Source organism: Xiphophorus couchianus, chromosome 22 (assembly GCF_001444195.1).
Source record: "Xiphophorus couchianus chromosome 22, X_couchianus-1.0, whole genome shotgun sequence".
Classification (NCBI taxonomy): domain Eukaryota; kingdom Metazoa; phylum Chordata; class Actinopteri; order Cyprinodontiformes; family Poeciliidae; genus Xiphophorus; species Xiphophorus couchianus.
The window spans coordinates 10,785,356-10,798,013 of NC_040249.1; the positions used below are offsets into that span (position 1 = coordinate 10,785,356).

At 39.5% G+C, this 12,658-nt stretch overlaps 1 protein-coding gene across 1 annotated transcript; it reads left to right on the plus strand.

Annotated features, from left to right (window-relative positions):
- The first annotated feature begins 3,565 nt into the window (after positions 1–3,565).
- Positions 3,566–12,395, plus strand: wnt8b (wingless-type MMTV integration site family, member 8b). The gene is made up of 6 exons (XM_028006695.1): positions 3,566–3,730; positions 5,196–5,229; positions 6,096–6,234; positions 8,460–8,585; positions 8,679–8,821; positions 11,233–12,395. Exons 1-6 carry the CDS (start codon positions 3,603–3,605, stop codon positions 11,800–11,802), a joined length of 1,140 nt encoding a protein of 379 aa, XP_027862496.1. The 5' UTR covers positions 3,566–3,602; the 3' UTR covers positions 11,803–12,395.
- The last annotated feature ends 263 nt before the right edge of the window (positions 12,396–12,658 follow it).

Genomic DNA, 12,658 nt, shown 5'->3' on the forward strand with positions numbered 1-12,658 from the left:
TATGTAAAGGACCTGGATTCCTGCATGATGGAGATGACGGCAAAAGCTCAAGCGTGAGACAAAAGAGAGAGTGAGGAAGTGTGTGTGAGGACTGGGACGCTAGCCTCACACACACACATCGAAGGGCATACAAAAAAACCCATCCTGTCACCTGATCCACATAAGCGTCATGCACATGGCCACAAAGCCAGCAAAAGTTTGATGCACACAGTTATGTTTTGACCCCCCAAAAAAGCCATTTGTTCAATATAAAGAGGGGGAAAAAAGAAAAAGTTGGATAATTATAATGAAGATTAAAAAAAAAAACTCATTCAAGTGTGCTCAATTGTCCATAAATTAAGGTAACCATTTCTCAGTGTGGGAGGTGAAGGAGTTTGAATCTGCTTGTCACCTTGCATCAGCTCTGTTTGAGTACTCTCCGGCACCAAATCCTCTCCAGTTCTCGGTATTTAAGCCTGATTTGCTCAGAGGTGGGCAGAGGTGGAAGATAATTCCCTTGCTGGGGTCAGCAAAGAGGCTTTGGGGTTTGCTATCAAGACTGTCCAAACATCTGAAGAATTTTTAATCTTGCTCCATTTGTTTTGGGACTTTATGGCAAGTGGGCAGTACTGCACAGTCCATCCTCCCTATGGTGTGAGAAAGCAACCCAGCCTGTTTGCTTTTTGCAACAGTTTGGTCTGCCAGTTTGTGTTTGTGTAGCTGTAAATGGCAGCTACCAGCCTGAGTCTCGTCCAAATCCACTATAAGTGGAGTCGCCACTGCTGACCTCTGTCACCCCGACAGTGACATCAACCCCTCCGCTCATTGGCTGCTGAATGTCATACCACCCTTTTCATGCCATGGCAATTCCCTCAGGCAGACAGTTTCAGAGGGATACTGGTGAACTTGTGTAAGAAGGTTTGCCAACTAATACCTGTCAATGTGAGGACTCTAACTCACAGCAGAATTTGAACTGCAGTTTTACAATATAGATGTAAAATAGAGTCCTGATACTACTATTACTACCACTAAAAATAGTAATAGATATCACTGCTTCCTTCAAGAAGGTCCTGAGTTTAAATTCTGGTGTAAGTCTTGTCTACATGGAGTTTTTATCTTCTCCCTGTGTGTGCATGGGCTCTCTCTAGCTTACTCCCACAATCCAAAAACGTGACTGTTGGGTTAATTGACCTGTATAAATTGTTCTTTGGTGCAAGTGCGTGCGTTGTTGTCTGTCCTGTGTGTCTCTTTGTTGCCCTGTGATTGACTGACAACCCGTCCGGCATGTACCCTGCCTCTTGCCCAGTAACCTCTGGAAATAGGCACCAGCTCCCCTTACGACCCTGCGAGCACAAGCATGTTTAGATAATGGATGGAAGGATACATTATTATTATTGTTCCATTCATCCACTGGGTGTACCCTGCAGGGGGCTGGTGTCTATCTCCAGTGGTCATCAGGCAATCATTGGGATACGCTGTGGACAGGTCATCAGTCCATCACAGGGCAAATAAAAACAATTATAATCAAAGTCATGTTGTTAATAATTTTAATTATTTATTCAATAGAGGGGGGGAAAAAATAGTTTTTTAATTTTTGCCAAAAACACCAGTGCCAAAGTAAGTGGCATCCCTAAGAATTCACATAGAATAAGTGTGTTTTCTTAAATTATGTAGAATAGTCTGTAAACTTTTACTGGTAACATCTTCTCTTTTCCCGGAGTGTAAATATGATGTGACACGGAGGCGTTTTGTTTTATCTAATCTTCAAAATGGAAAAGAGAAAAGATCAATAGTTGCTTGCCTAAACTTGTCCTTATCCAAGGTCAGTGAACTCAAAATTTTTAAACATCTGGAACTGTGGCAGAGAAGACTAGGATCCATATTTTATAAGAATAAAATACTCTTACTTGTTTATTGTGAGAATAAACAAGTAAGAATATTACTTACTTGTTTTCTATTTTTTCCACTTATGTTGAAGGACTAATACGAGACTACACTCTTTAAGTAAGATACAGAACTGAAAAATAATAAAAAAATGAAACTTTATCCAAGAAAATAGATTTTTGATATGGATATTGCTCTTATTGATTTAATATTAAAGTGAAACTAATGTTGATTTTCAAGAGATAATTTGTTGGCTATTCTACCAGTTCACCATCTATTATGGTTCATCACCCCTTCAGATATTTGTGTGCGTAAAAATTGAAAGAACGTGTGAAAAATAATAACAACAACAATAAGGAAAACACATGGAACCATCTGGGAACGAACTGGTCCATTGGTGGCTGCAAATAACACTCTAACATTAAAAAATGGTTTATTGCACATCTTGTTTCTTTGTTCTGCTGCATCGCCATGTTTTCCATAAACTTTGCTCCTCAGTTCACTCACCTTCCCTTTGAATCACTGCCATAGCATCTAACCCAATCTTCTGTAACTGTCAAACAGCTGAGAGGATCTTTGACCTTTGACTATTTTAATACACATTCATACATGATGTCTTTTTGCCATTTGAGAAATTTGACAGATAACGTTTAGAACTTATTTATAAGGTTGTTTTTTTTTTTCAACAAAGACCGCGTGGGTCTTTCTTATTTTCTCTCATCTTGCTGATCGTCTCTCCTTAAACTTTAATCCACAAACATCACCTAGAAATCCCCCATCACCACCTTCCAAATAACCTTTTTCTCTCCCTCTTTCTCTGTCTGTCTAATCCTAATTTGCACGCAAGAAGTTTGCCAAAGGCCAGCCTGAGCCGAAAGGAAAGAGACCTGGAGGTCAGACGAGGTTATTGGGGAATAACCCTTCATCCAGTCAGGAAAGGATCGTCTGGATTAGTGATGGAAGTGGTTCCATATCTGATCATAGCTCGGACTTCGCTCTGTTCTACTTCACTTTTATACAAGAGCGCTCAAAAAAGGCGCTTTAATACATTTGAATAAACTTTATTTTTAAAAAAACACTTTCAATATAGGTTTAATTACAAAAGAGTAAAATATTTTTATTACTATGTATTTGTCTTCTTTATAAACCGCTTGCTTGTCTCATGGCAGGACGCAAGAAACCATCCGCTCAGGTGCTGTCTGACTCGTAAATATGCGGAAATATTCTTTTTTTTCCCGGCAGTTTATTTCGAGATATAAAATACCTTCTAGCAAATTTGTGTGAATAACAGCCCCCGAGTTTCCGGGCGATACGCCCTGATTTAATCACCTTTGTTAAACCTCCAATTACTTCCTAATTACAAATTTATAGGCCTCATCATTTCCTTTTCGCTGTAATCTACTAATCCTAGCAATCAGCTCTGCGATAGATATCTTAAGTAAACTTTTTTTTTTTTCATGAGCAGAATTTCGCAGGGATCAGTGTTACCCTTTTCCTATAGGATTAAACTGATCTTCCTCTGCTGCTGAATGGAGGCAGGGGAGCCATCGTTGCCCAGCCCTGAAGGCCCAGGGTGCCCTTTTGATCATTTCAGTCTCTCCTCGGTGCAATACCTCTGATTGGCCAGAGAACTAAGAGGGGGGAAAATCTTTAATTAAGCAGATAATCTCTTGTTGGGACGAGAGGGGCTCCATTTCAGAGCCCCCTCCTTGAATCCTGATAGCTCCTGGTGGAGTTCCATGCGCTCAGTCTCCCGCATCCCTTGTTCTGTCCGCAGCTGCGCCTCACCTGTCAGGATGTTCGTCCACTGGGAGGTTTTCTTCTACGTTTTTATTCTGTTGACTCACATGAGGTCGTACTGCTGCTGGTAAGTTTATTTTACTGTGTAATGTTATTATGTTTTTCCAATCATCCAAATATTCATTTCCATTTAGTGTACTGGAGACATATATGGGTTTTGGATGCCAAAATGACGGAAATTAGATAAAATCAGCGGTTTTATTTGCAGGTCAATACAAAAACTGAACAAATTGTTTTGGGGTTTGCCAGATTGTAGAATACTGCTTCCGTGGTTGCATGAAAAAAAAAAAAAGCTATAGAGGTCTATAAATACTACATATTCTGTCTACATTGTAACTTCTCAGAAGCATTAGGAACTGAAATATAATGATGTAATATTGGTTGATCTAAACAAATAAATATTAAGAAGCATATTTTGATTGATTGCTAATAATTCAGTCCAAGTTGAATAATGTTAGGTCCTGTGCTTTCTGCACTTGTGTCAATATAATTTTTCCTTAATTCCAAGAAGGCATGGCTCCTTTTCATTAGATTTCACAAATAGAATAAAAGTTTCAAACTGATTTTGTGACCTCAAAATACCCGAAAGAATCTTTGTTTGGTGTTGAGTAATCAGTCTAAGGTCTGACCAGTAAAAGTACTGAAGACTTTGAAGCAGAAATAAATTTAGTCCAGGCTCCTTAAAAAAAAATTAAAAAAATTATTTATTTAATTTCACACAGAATCATAAGCTACTCACATACCAGCTGCAGTGATAATAAGCAACAAGACAATTAAATGGAGGCACAAATGAAAAGTAATTCTCACCTTTTCCGTTTCAAATTTTTTACCTCTTGGCGACTCAAGCTTGTGCTGCCCTGAGCGGAAAGCCATATCAGCTTCCAGGAACTTCAAATGTTGGTGAAGTTTTTATCTTTACAGTTTTTGATCCTCTAATGCACCGTAGGATTTGAAACAGTTTGGATTTCAGAAAGTTATATCACCCATATCAAAGCTACTTCTATTGTTATAGTTGCTTTCTATGTGGCGTATTTTGATAATTTAATTATATATAAATTATATGTGAACATATTTAAGGATATTTTCATCATTATTGTAGTCCAATGCAATGGCATTTGTTGTACATTGGTGCTGTGTAAATAATACATCAAAGTATTTAGTATGTAAAACCAACAAAATCTTTAAATTTATACTCCATTTGGCCATAGTTCAACTGATCTATGTGACCTCTTCAATCCAGACTTATGAGTATTAGAAATCCATTTATTTGCAGCTATCAAATATAATTTAGATTTCAAGCCATTATGAATACTTAATAAAAAAAACCCCCAATTAAATAGAAACGTCGCCTTTCTCTAAGCGCTTCCTAGAATCATCTGAGCTCATTGCTCAGAGTTGTTCACCAAGATTTGGATGCCCACATGGTGTCACAGTTTCACGTGTCCTGAAACACACTAATGAGAGATGCTAGTGGAGGATTTTGTGGTGGACACTGGGCTTTCCCGACTGAAATAAGCTGTCTCCTTTTCCAGGTCAGTGAATAATTTCCTGATGACCGGACCCAAGGTAAGCCTGGCTTCTTTTGATCTTCCCCTCCTCTTTTTTTCTCTGGAGAAAGAGGGAGTTAAACCTCACTCCTTGTGTATTGACAGTCTCTGGGTACCTGTCTGTTTGCAACAAAAGCTCTAAATCAGTGATATTCTTGGCCTTTTGTGATTTTTTTCCCCTCCCCTCTTGGTACACTTGACCTTATTCAGAAGCGCTGTGTATGTCCGAGGGTTGAGTGTGTTAAGAAGCTAGGGCAGGCAGCACTGTTGTGGGTGGTCATCATTAGCGAGCCGGATCCCTGTGAAAGAGGTGGTACTCCATCTCCCTGAAGGCCACTTGAGACATATTAGTTATATTATCATTCATGCAGTCTGAACAGGCTCTGGAGCAGCAGGCGAAAGCCAAGCACAGAGTGCAGGGCTCTGACAAAACGCATCAGATCATAGCAGAAAGATTTTTGTGTTTGTCATATTTTCTCTCTCTCTCTCTTATAGTTTTATTCCTTATTCTATAAAAAATGTCCTGAAGTTAAGGGTGTTGCTTATAGTTTTGTCTTCACAACATGTGACTTAGCTTAAATATTTCATCCAAGATCTGATTTGAACTGCTAATTATTTTCTCTAAGGCAAAAGAATGAAAATGTAATCTGAAACTTATCTGAACTCATTAAAATTGCAAATCTAATTGTACTATGCTGTACATGATGTATGAAAGCTTAGAAAAACATAAAGCCATAAAGTAATTCCTCCTTAAGGAGAGAACTTTTGTTCTTCACAAGCATTAAGTTTATCAGGTTCCTTAAAACTGCTCCATTGGGGGATTTTTCTGCATCATTTACTTGTGCTGTTATTATTTGGGTGCAATATGTCATGTCTGTGCTGCAGGCATACCTAATCTACTCAAGCAGTGTGGCAGCAGGGGCTCAGAGTGGCATTGAGGAATGCAAATACCAGTTCGCATGGGACCGCTGGAACTGCCCTGAGAGAGCTCTGCAGCTGTCCACACACAGCAGCCTGCGCAGCGGTGAGTGCCCACAGACACTTTGGACACTTTTAAGACCAGCTCCAGTGTCTCTGTGGAGCAAGGAAAATGGTGACTGTATTTGTGTTTTTTTAATGATTCTATGGTGTGGTTGTTGTATTTTCTGTTATTAAATAAAAACGATTTGCTTTGTCAAAATATATGTTTTAGCCTATGAGATCAATTTATTGAGAATTTGAAAAACACATTCACTTCTGTTTCTAAATTCCTTCACAGACACATGTTGTAGTCCTGAACAGATTGTAGAAAGCTTACCAACAATAGAAATGCACCAAATGTCCAAAGTTGGAATAAATATTGACAATACAAGGCTTCAATTTAATTAGTTCTTTTTCTGGAAAACCTTAAAGAGCAAATAATATTTTAGAGACATAAAACCCATAAATATGGAAAGTCTAAAACGTCAATCTGAATCGGCTTTTTCATGTTTTTTGTAGATTGTGTACAGCAGAAAAAGTTCTATACGTGAAGGATTAGCCTAAGTGTAATTTAGATCCAACGTCCAATGGACTATTGTACATATGACTGTTTTCCTGAAATATGTTGAATGTGCGAGAGACAATATAAAAGGATGGAGTGAGCACTTATAGCACAATGATCTTGTATACAGGAAATGTGGGGAAGCTAAGACAGCTAGCTTGAGCAGGGAGTAAACTAGACCACGGACAATTATTGTTAAAAGCATAAGGTTGATCAGGAAAGAAAATAATTTGCTTTACAGCTGTTTTTATGTTTTATGTAACCTATGTCATTACAAAACATCTGTTGATGTGTACAGATCACATTAAAACAATAGCTTCTGTTGTTTAGCTTCTACATCGATTTTATTTCTCCACCTCTGAGACAGGTTAACTAGAGTGCTTGACTACAGTCTAATTTTATGGCAGTATTTCAACATTTCTTTTGCCCGTCACATGTGTAGCGTTATACTCAAGTCTTTTTTGGGGCCAAACAGCTTGTTGTTGTAGTAAAACTAACAGTAGACAGATCTACTGAGCTTGAGTGACTTACGTTCTTAGAATAACATTGAGACAGTTTTATTACTGCAGCCCAACCCTTCAGAGTAAAACATGGTTTGATTATGTGGTGACAAAATAAGGTTCCTAGCATGGTTGGACCGAAGTTGAACTGTTGATGTGTGTTCATGTGACCGAGCCAAACTCTTGTGAAACCCCTTGTGAAAATCGACTATTGCGAGTTCACAGGTTCAGATGAGGAGGAAATAATGATTGACTTGCTGCAACATCTCATTTTAGTTTCCATGATATTGGGAAAAAAAGTACAGAATACGTTGATGGATTGTTTGTCTGCTGTATTGGATCAGAACCGATCAAGAAGTTTCGCATGGAGAGGGTGGGGAAAGGTTCACCAGAAGTGTTGTAGCAAGAAGTGGCAGGGGACGTGGCTGAGAACAAAGTAACATGATCTTTGTCATGCAACGATGCCAGTGAGAACCAAACTCGCCAGTTCGGTAATCTAATGACAACGTTGTTAGTGGAATTTGCTGAAGTATGCCTGGGTAAAAAACCCCCAACAATTCTGCTGAGAGCAGAAATTATATTTATCAGAATGTTTGTGTTTCAAATGACAATTTTTGTCAAACGCAGTCATTTTCACAGTGGTTACTTATGGACTTACCACAGAACACTTTCCAAATCTCAGTACAGGTTCCCTGTTTGCTAGGTCTCTTTCTAAGGACAGATCTCTACTCATTGATTTACTCAAGAGATAAAGCTTCACTTTATGACCTTATATTAGAACTGGACACTCAGCTATGACTATTAAAAGTAGACGTTGTGTTCTGCAGTAATGCCCAGATTTGAAATCCCAAACCAGGGAATATTCCTTCGTAGGCTACTTTGACTGTATTCTTGTGTTTCTCAATTTTAATTGACATGAAATAACTGTATGTTTTTCATCAATAGGAAATTATAAACAGGACATAAGACAAAGCTTAAGGATATCCCTTTGACTTTAGTTCACCTCTCTTTCACATTTTGTGACTTAGAAATGACAAATAACAGCTACAACAACTAAAATCTCATAATTTCAATCACTTTTTGTTTGTCACTACAGGAAAGGCTGAAAATTTGGAGTAATCACATAATAACATAAACTATATGATTTCTGGCAAATAAAATATGTGGCACAAATGCCGTTGATGACACTGTAGGAGGCAATTTTCAAAGAACATTTTCTGCTAACAGCAAATCGAGAAACTGCATTCGTCCATGCCATCAGCTCTGCTGGGGTTATGTACACCCTGACCAGAAACTGCAGTCTCGGAGACTTTGACAACTGTGGCTGTGATGACAGCAGGAATGGACAGAGAGGTCAGAGACTGATAAACTTATACATTAGCTTGAAGAAGATTTGTGTAACTTAAACTAACAATGATTTATATTATTAATTTTCTTTCACCTCAGGAGGTCATGGCTGGCTCTGGGGTGGATGCAGCGATAATGTCGGCTTCGGTGAGGCCATCTCCAAACAGTTTGTGGACGCGTTGGAGACTGGACAGGATGCTCGGGCGGCCATGAATCTTCACAATAACGAAGCTGGGCGGAAGGTAGACCTCCGTATTCACTCCATCAGTTTAAAAATCAAGGAAGTGCCCACAGCTGGGATGCTGAGTGAGCCTTAATCCGAACCTGGTTGTAAACTGTGTGGTAACCTGGTTGAAATTTTGCAGATCTCTTATGGCACTCCAACAGCACGCACAGCGTAAAGCATCCTTTGAATCATTTTTTTCATCCCTTCTCAGCGTTACACTGAGTGTGCCACCCAAGCATCCCTTTCAGATCTCTATAAGTGAGGTGCCACTCGTCCCCAATAATAACAGTGTGTTCGCTGTACCAGAAGGGCCTATTTACCAGTGCTGAATGCTCTTTATGACAATACCTCAGCTCAAGAATCTCAGGATGGCTGGTGGAAGCTTAATTGGAGATCCTGTGGAGCCAGACATTGCAAAGCATTCTGTATTATCCCACTTCCTTAAAATAAGTGTTTTAGTTTTTATTCTTGCAATAAGGATCCCACATTTATGTTGGTCTTTGTGTGGCCCCGAGGGACGCCTGAGGGGACCACAGGCGTGCAGCTGAAGTGCTCTTTGTTTATGGTGCCTTTGCTCCCCCCTGTCGGGCCCTGGGATCCTTATGGCACCTGGAGCATCATTGTAACAGAAAAAAATGGGGACAGAAAGAGAGAAAAAAACTCCTTTTTCTTGTTCCTCAACTCAATGGGTCTCTCCGTTGGGTCCCCACTCACAGGAAAACATGTTGACAAGGAACATGCTAAATAAATAGTCCTATTTATTCTAGGAGGGACAATGGGACTCGATGTGAAACTTTGATTCAGCCTCACCTCGGTGTAGAGTTCATTGCCTCTTCATGAAAGGAAAGCGCCCTTCCTTTTTAGCAGACATCTGTTTTGTGTCGGGTAAAGTCAGGAGACACAGAGGATGACAAAGACACTTAGTTCATAAAGCTTTCACTCATGTCGGAATCTTTAACAATACAGTTAGTTAATTTGACAAGACATCAATCAACAGACTCGAGCAATTCCAGACTCACTTGTATGCCTACCTTCATCTGCATGAACTAGACGTCACACTGAGATATGAATCTGTACAGTACCTTCCAAATGTATTCCGCGTTGTCTAACGACAAAATTCGATTGATTTAATTAGAATTTCATGTGACACGTCAATCCAGAATTAAAAAATAAAAATCTGAAAAATGCGTTATTTAATTTGTATTCACCCCCTCTGAGTCAATAGTTTGTAGAAACAAGTTCCTCCTCAATTATGGCTTCAAGTCTTTTAGAGAATATATGTACACCAAAACTTTTGCCCATTCTACTTTCGAAAAAAATCTTAATATCAAGCACATTGGACTGACAGCATCTGTGACCATCAGTTTACAAGTCTTGGATATTGAACTGGACTTTAACTGAACTGCTGTAGTACACGAATATGCTTTGATTCAAACCAGTTCATTCCCTTATGGCTTTCTTTCAACAATGTCTTTTTTTTTTTCTTTATCCAAAGCACAACTAATAGTTGTCCTGTCAAAGGTTTCCCCCACCTGACCTTCAGATCTCTACTCCTTACCCACTCTTTAGCCTCCACAGTTTAGTTGGAGGCTCAGGTCTTGGTTGGTTTACAGTTCTACCATAATGTTTTCATTTTTAGAAACATTATGGCAGTGGATTGAACACTGGGATGACAGTAACATAACCCAAGCTTTGCATATTGTTCCATAACATAACACCTCTTTAAACATCTCCACAACATGTCTGCTGTGTTCCTTGGTCTTTATGATGCTGTGTGTTCACTGAGGTTCAAAACCTCTGTGTCCTTAACTGTACGGCTATATTTTCACTAAGATTAAATTACACACACGTGGACTGTAGTCACTAATTACATGACGTCTCCAGGTGTTTAGTTGCACTGAATTTTATTTGAAAGCATCTGATTAGAGGGTGCTAAGTGTAAGTAAATAACACTTCATTATTACTTGAAAAATATATTAAAACTATGCATTCTTGTCCCATCTTTTCACTTTATGCACTAGTTAATGTTGGTCTACAGTGAATTTCAATAAAATATTTGGAAGTTGATGGTTGTGACATGGTAAAATGTGAAAAAGTTCAAAGGGCAGGAATACTTTTACAAGCCACTTGACATTTATAAAAAGAATCACATGCAATTCCTTGTTAAACATTGTTACTCATAAAGTTAGAATAAGCTAGTATGTCTCACATCATGAAAGGATTGCGACGATGTGATTTATTCTGGAATAAAGTGTATATCTTCTTAATTTTCAGAAGATGTAAGTTTCTTCTGAACATCTCAGAAACCTCAGTAAAAATAAGTTTTTACTAAATTATTTCATCTTTATGGGAAAGTGTCTTGTGTGAAACCTAGTGAACCTGAGGTGCATAGTCCTGAAGTTAGTGTTTTCTTGATGCTGTTTGCAGGCTGTGAAGGGGACCATGCAGAAGACGTGCAAGTGCCACGGTGTTTCAGGAAGCTGCACCACTCAGACCTGCTGGCTGCAGCTGCCAGAGTTCAGGGAAGTGGGGAACTATTTGAAGGAGAAGTACCACAGGGCCCTGAAGGTGGATCTCCTCCGGGGAGCAGGAAACAGCGCGGCCAGCCGCGGCGCCATTGCAGAGACCTTCAACTCCATCTCCCGCAAGGAGCTGGTCCACCTCGAAGACTCGCCCGACTACTGCCTGGAGAACCGCACCCTGGGCCTGCCCGGCACGGAGGGCCGCGAATGCCTAAAGAAAGGCAAGAACCTGAACAAGTGGGAGAAGCGGAGTTGCAAGAGGCTGTGCGGAGAGTGCGGGCTGGCTGTAGAAGAGCGCAAAGCCGAGATGGTGTCGAGCTGCAACTGCAAGTTCCATTGGTGCTGCGCGGTGAAGTGCGAGCAGTGCAGAAAGACGGTGACCAAGTACTTTTGTGTGAAGAAAGGAGGTCAGAGGGGGAGGAATGAGAGTGCCGCCATCCGCCGAAAGAACCTCAGGCTCAGGAAAAAGCACTGAGCATCCCCATCACTCGTCCACATGCATTCATGTTTTCCTGTTTCTGTAGCTCAATCAAACATCTGGATTCTGCAGATGACGTGTTCTGGACAAAACCTTCCCATTTCATCTTCACATTAAAGATTTCTCACAAATGAGCACAGAAGTCTCATGACAAAACAGGCAACTTCGTAGATTCATTTTTTTTTTTAGCATAAATGTATTTAAGATATATTTTTATATATTTTTTTTTTTACCACATTTTGAAAAGTGACATGGCATTGAAACGGTTCTCACTGACATTAAAATTCTTCACATTATTTATTCTTGTACTTGGAAAAAAAACATTTGATAGATAATCTGGTGCAAAACTTGTTCTTAAACCTCTCGCAGGAATCTGTTTTGTTCTGAAATTATTTTTGCGAGAACGCTCGCAACGGTGTTAGTTTGTATTTCTGTTTCCACCATCATCTGGCTCACCCCTTCTTTCCGCTCTTGATGTATAACTGTACATAAAATGAAGCACTTTGTACTGTATATTGTTAATTTATTGCACAGCATTTTTTTTTCTAGTTTTGCTTAAGTGTCCTTTTTTCATTCTCTCTCCATTAAAATGTAATGAAAGAATAATAAAGACTTTAATCGTGCATATAATTCAGGATGAAGAAAGTGCTCATCCTTCTTTAACATACTCTTTGTGACATGAATACTTCATGGTTCAGAGCAAACAGACTCACTTTTTCACTCTGCTTCCACTGTGGTGGACCAAAGAGAAAAGAAAGCCGTCGAGCGAACTCTCCTTCATTCACGCCTTTCTCAATTACACCCCAACAAATACCTCCCGTTCTCTCCTTCATCATGGTAATCCTCGCTGAGC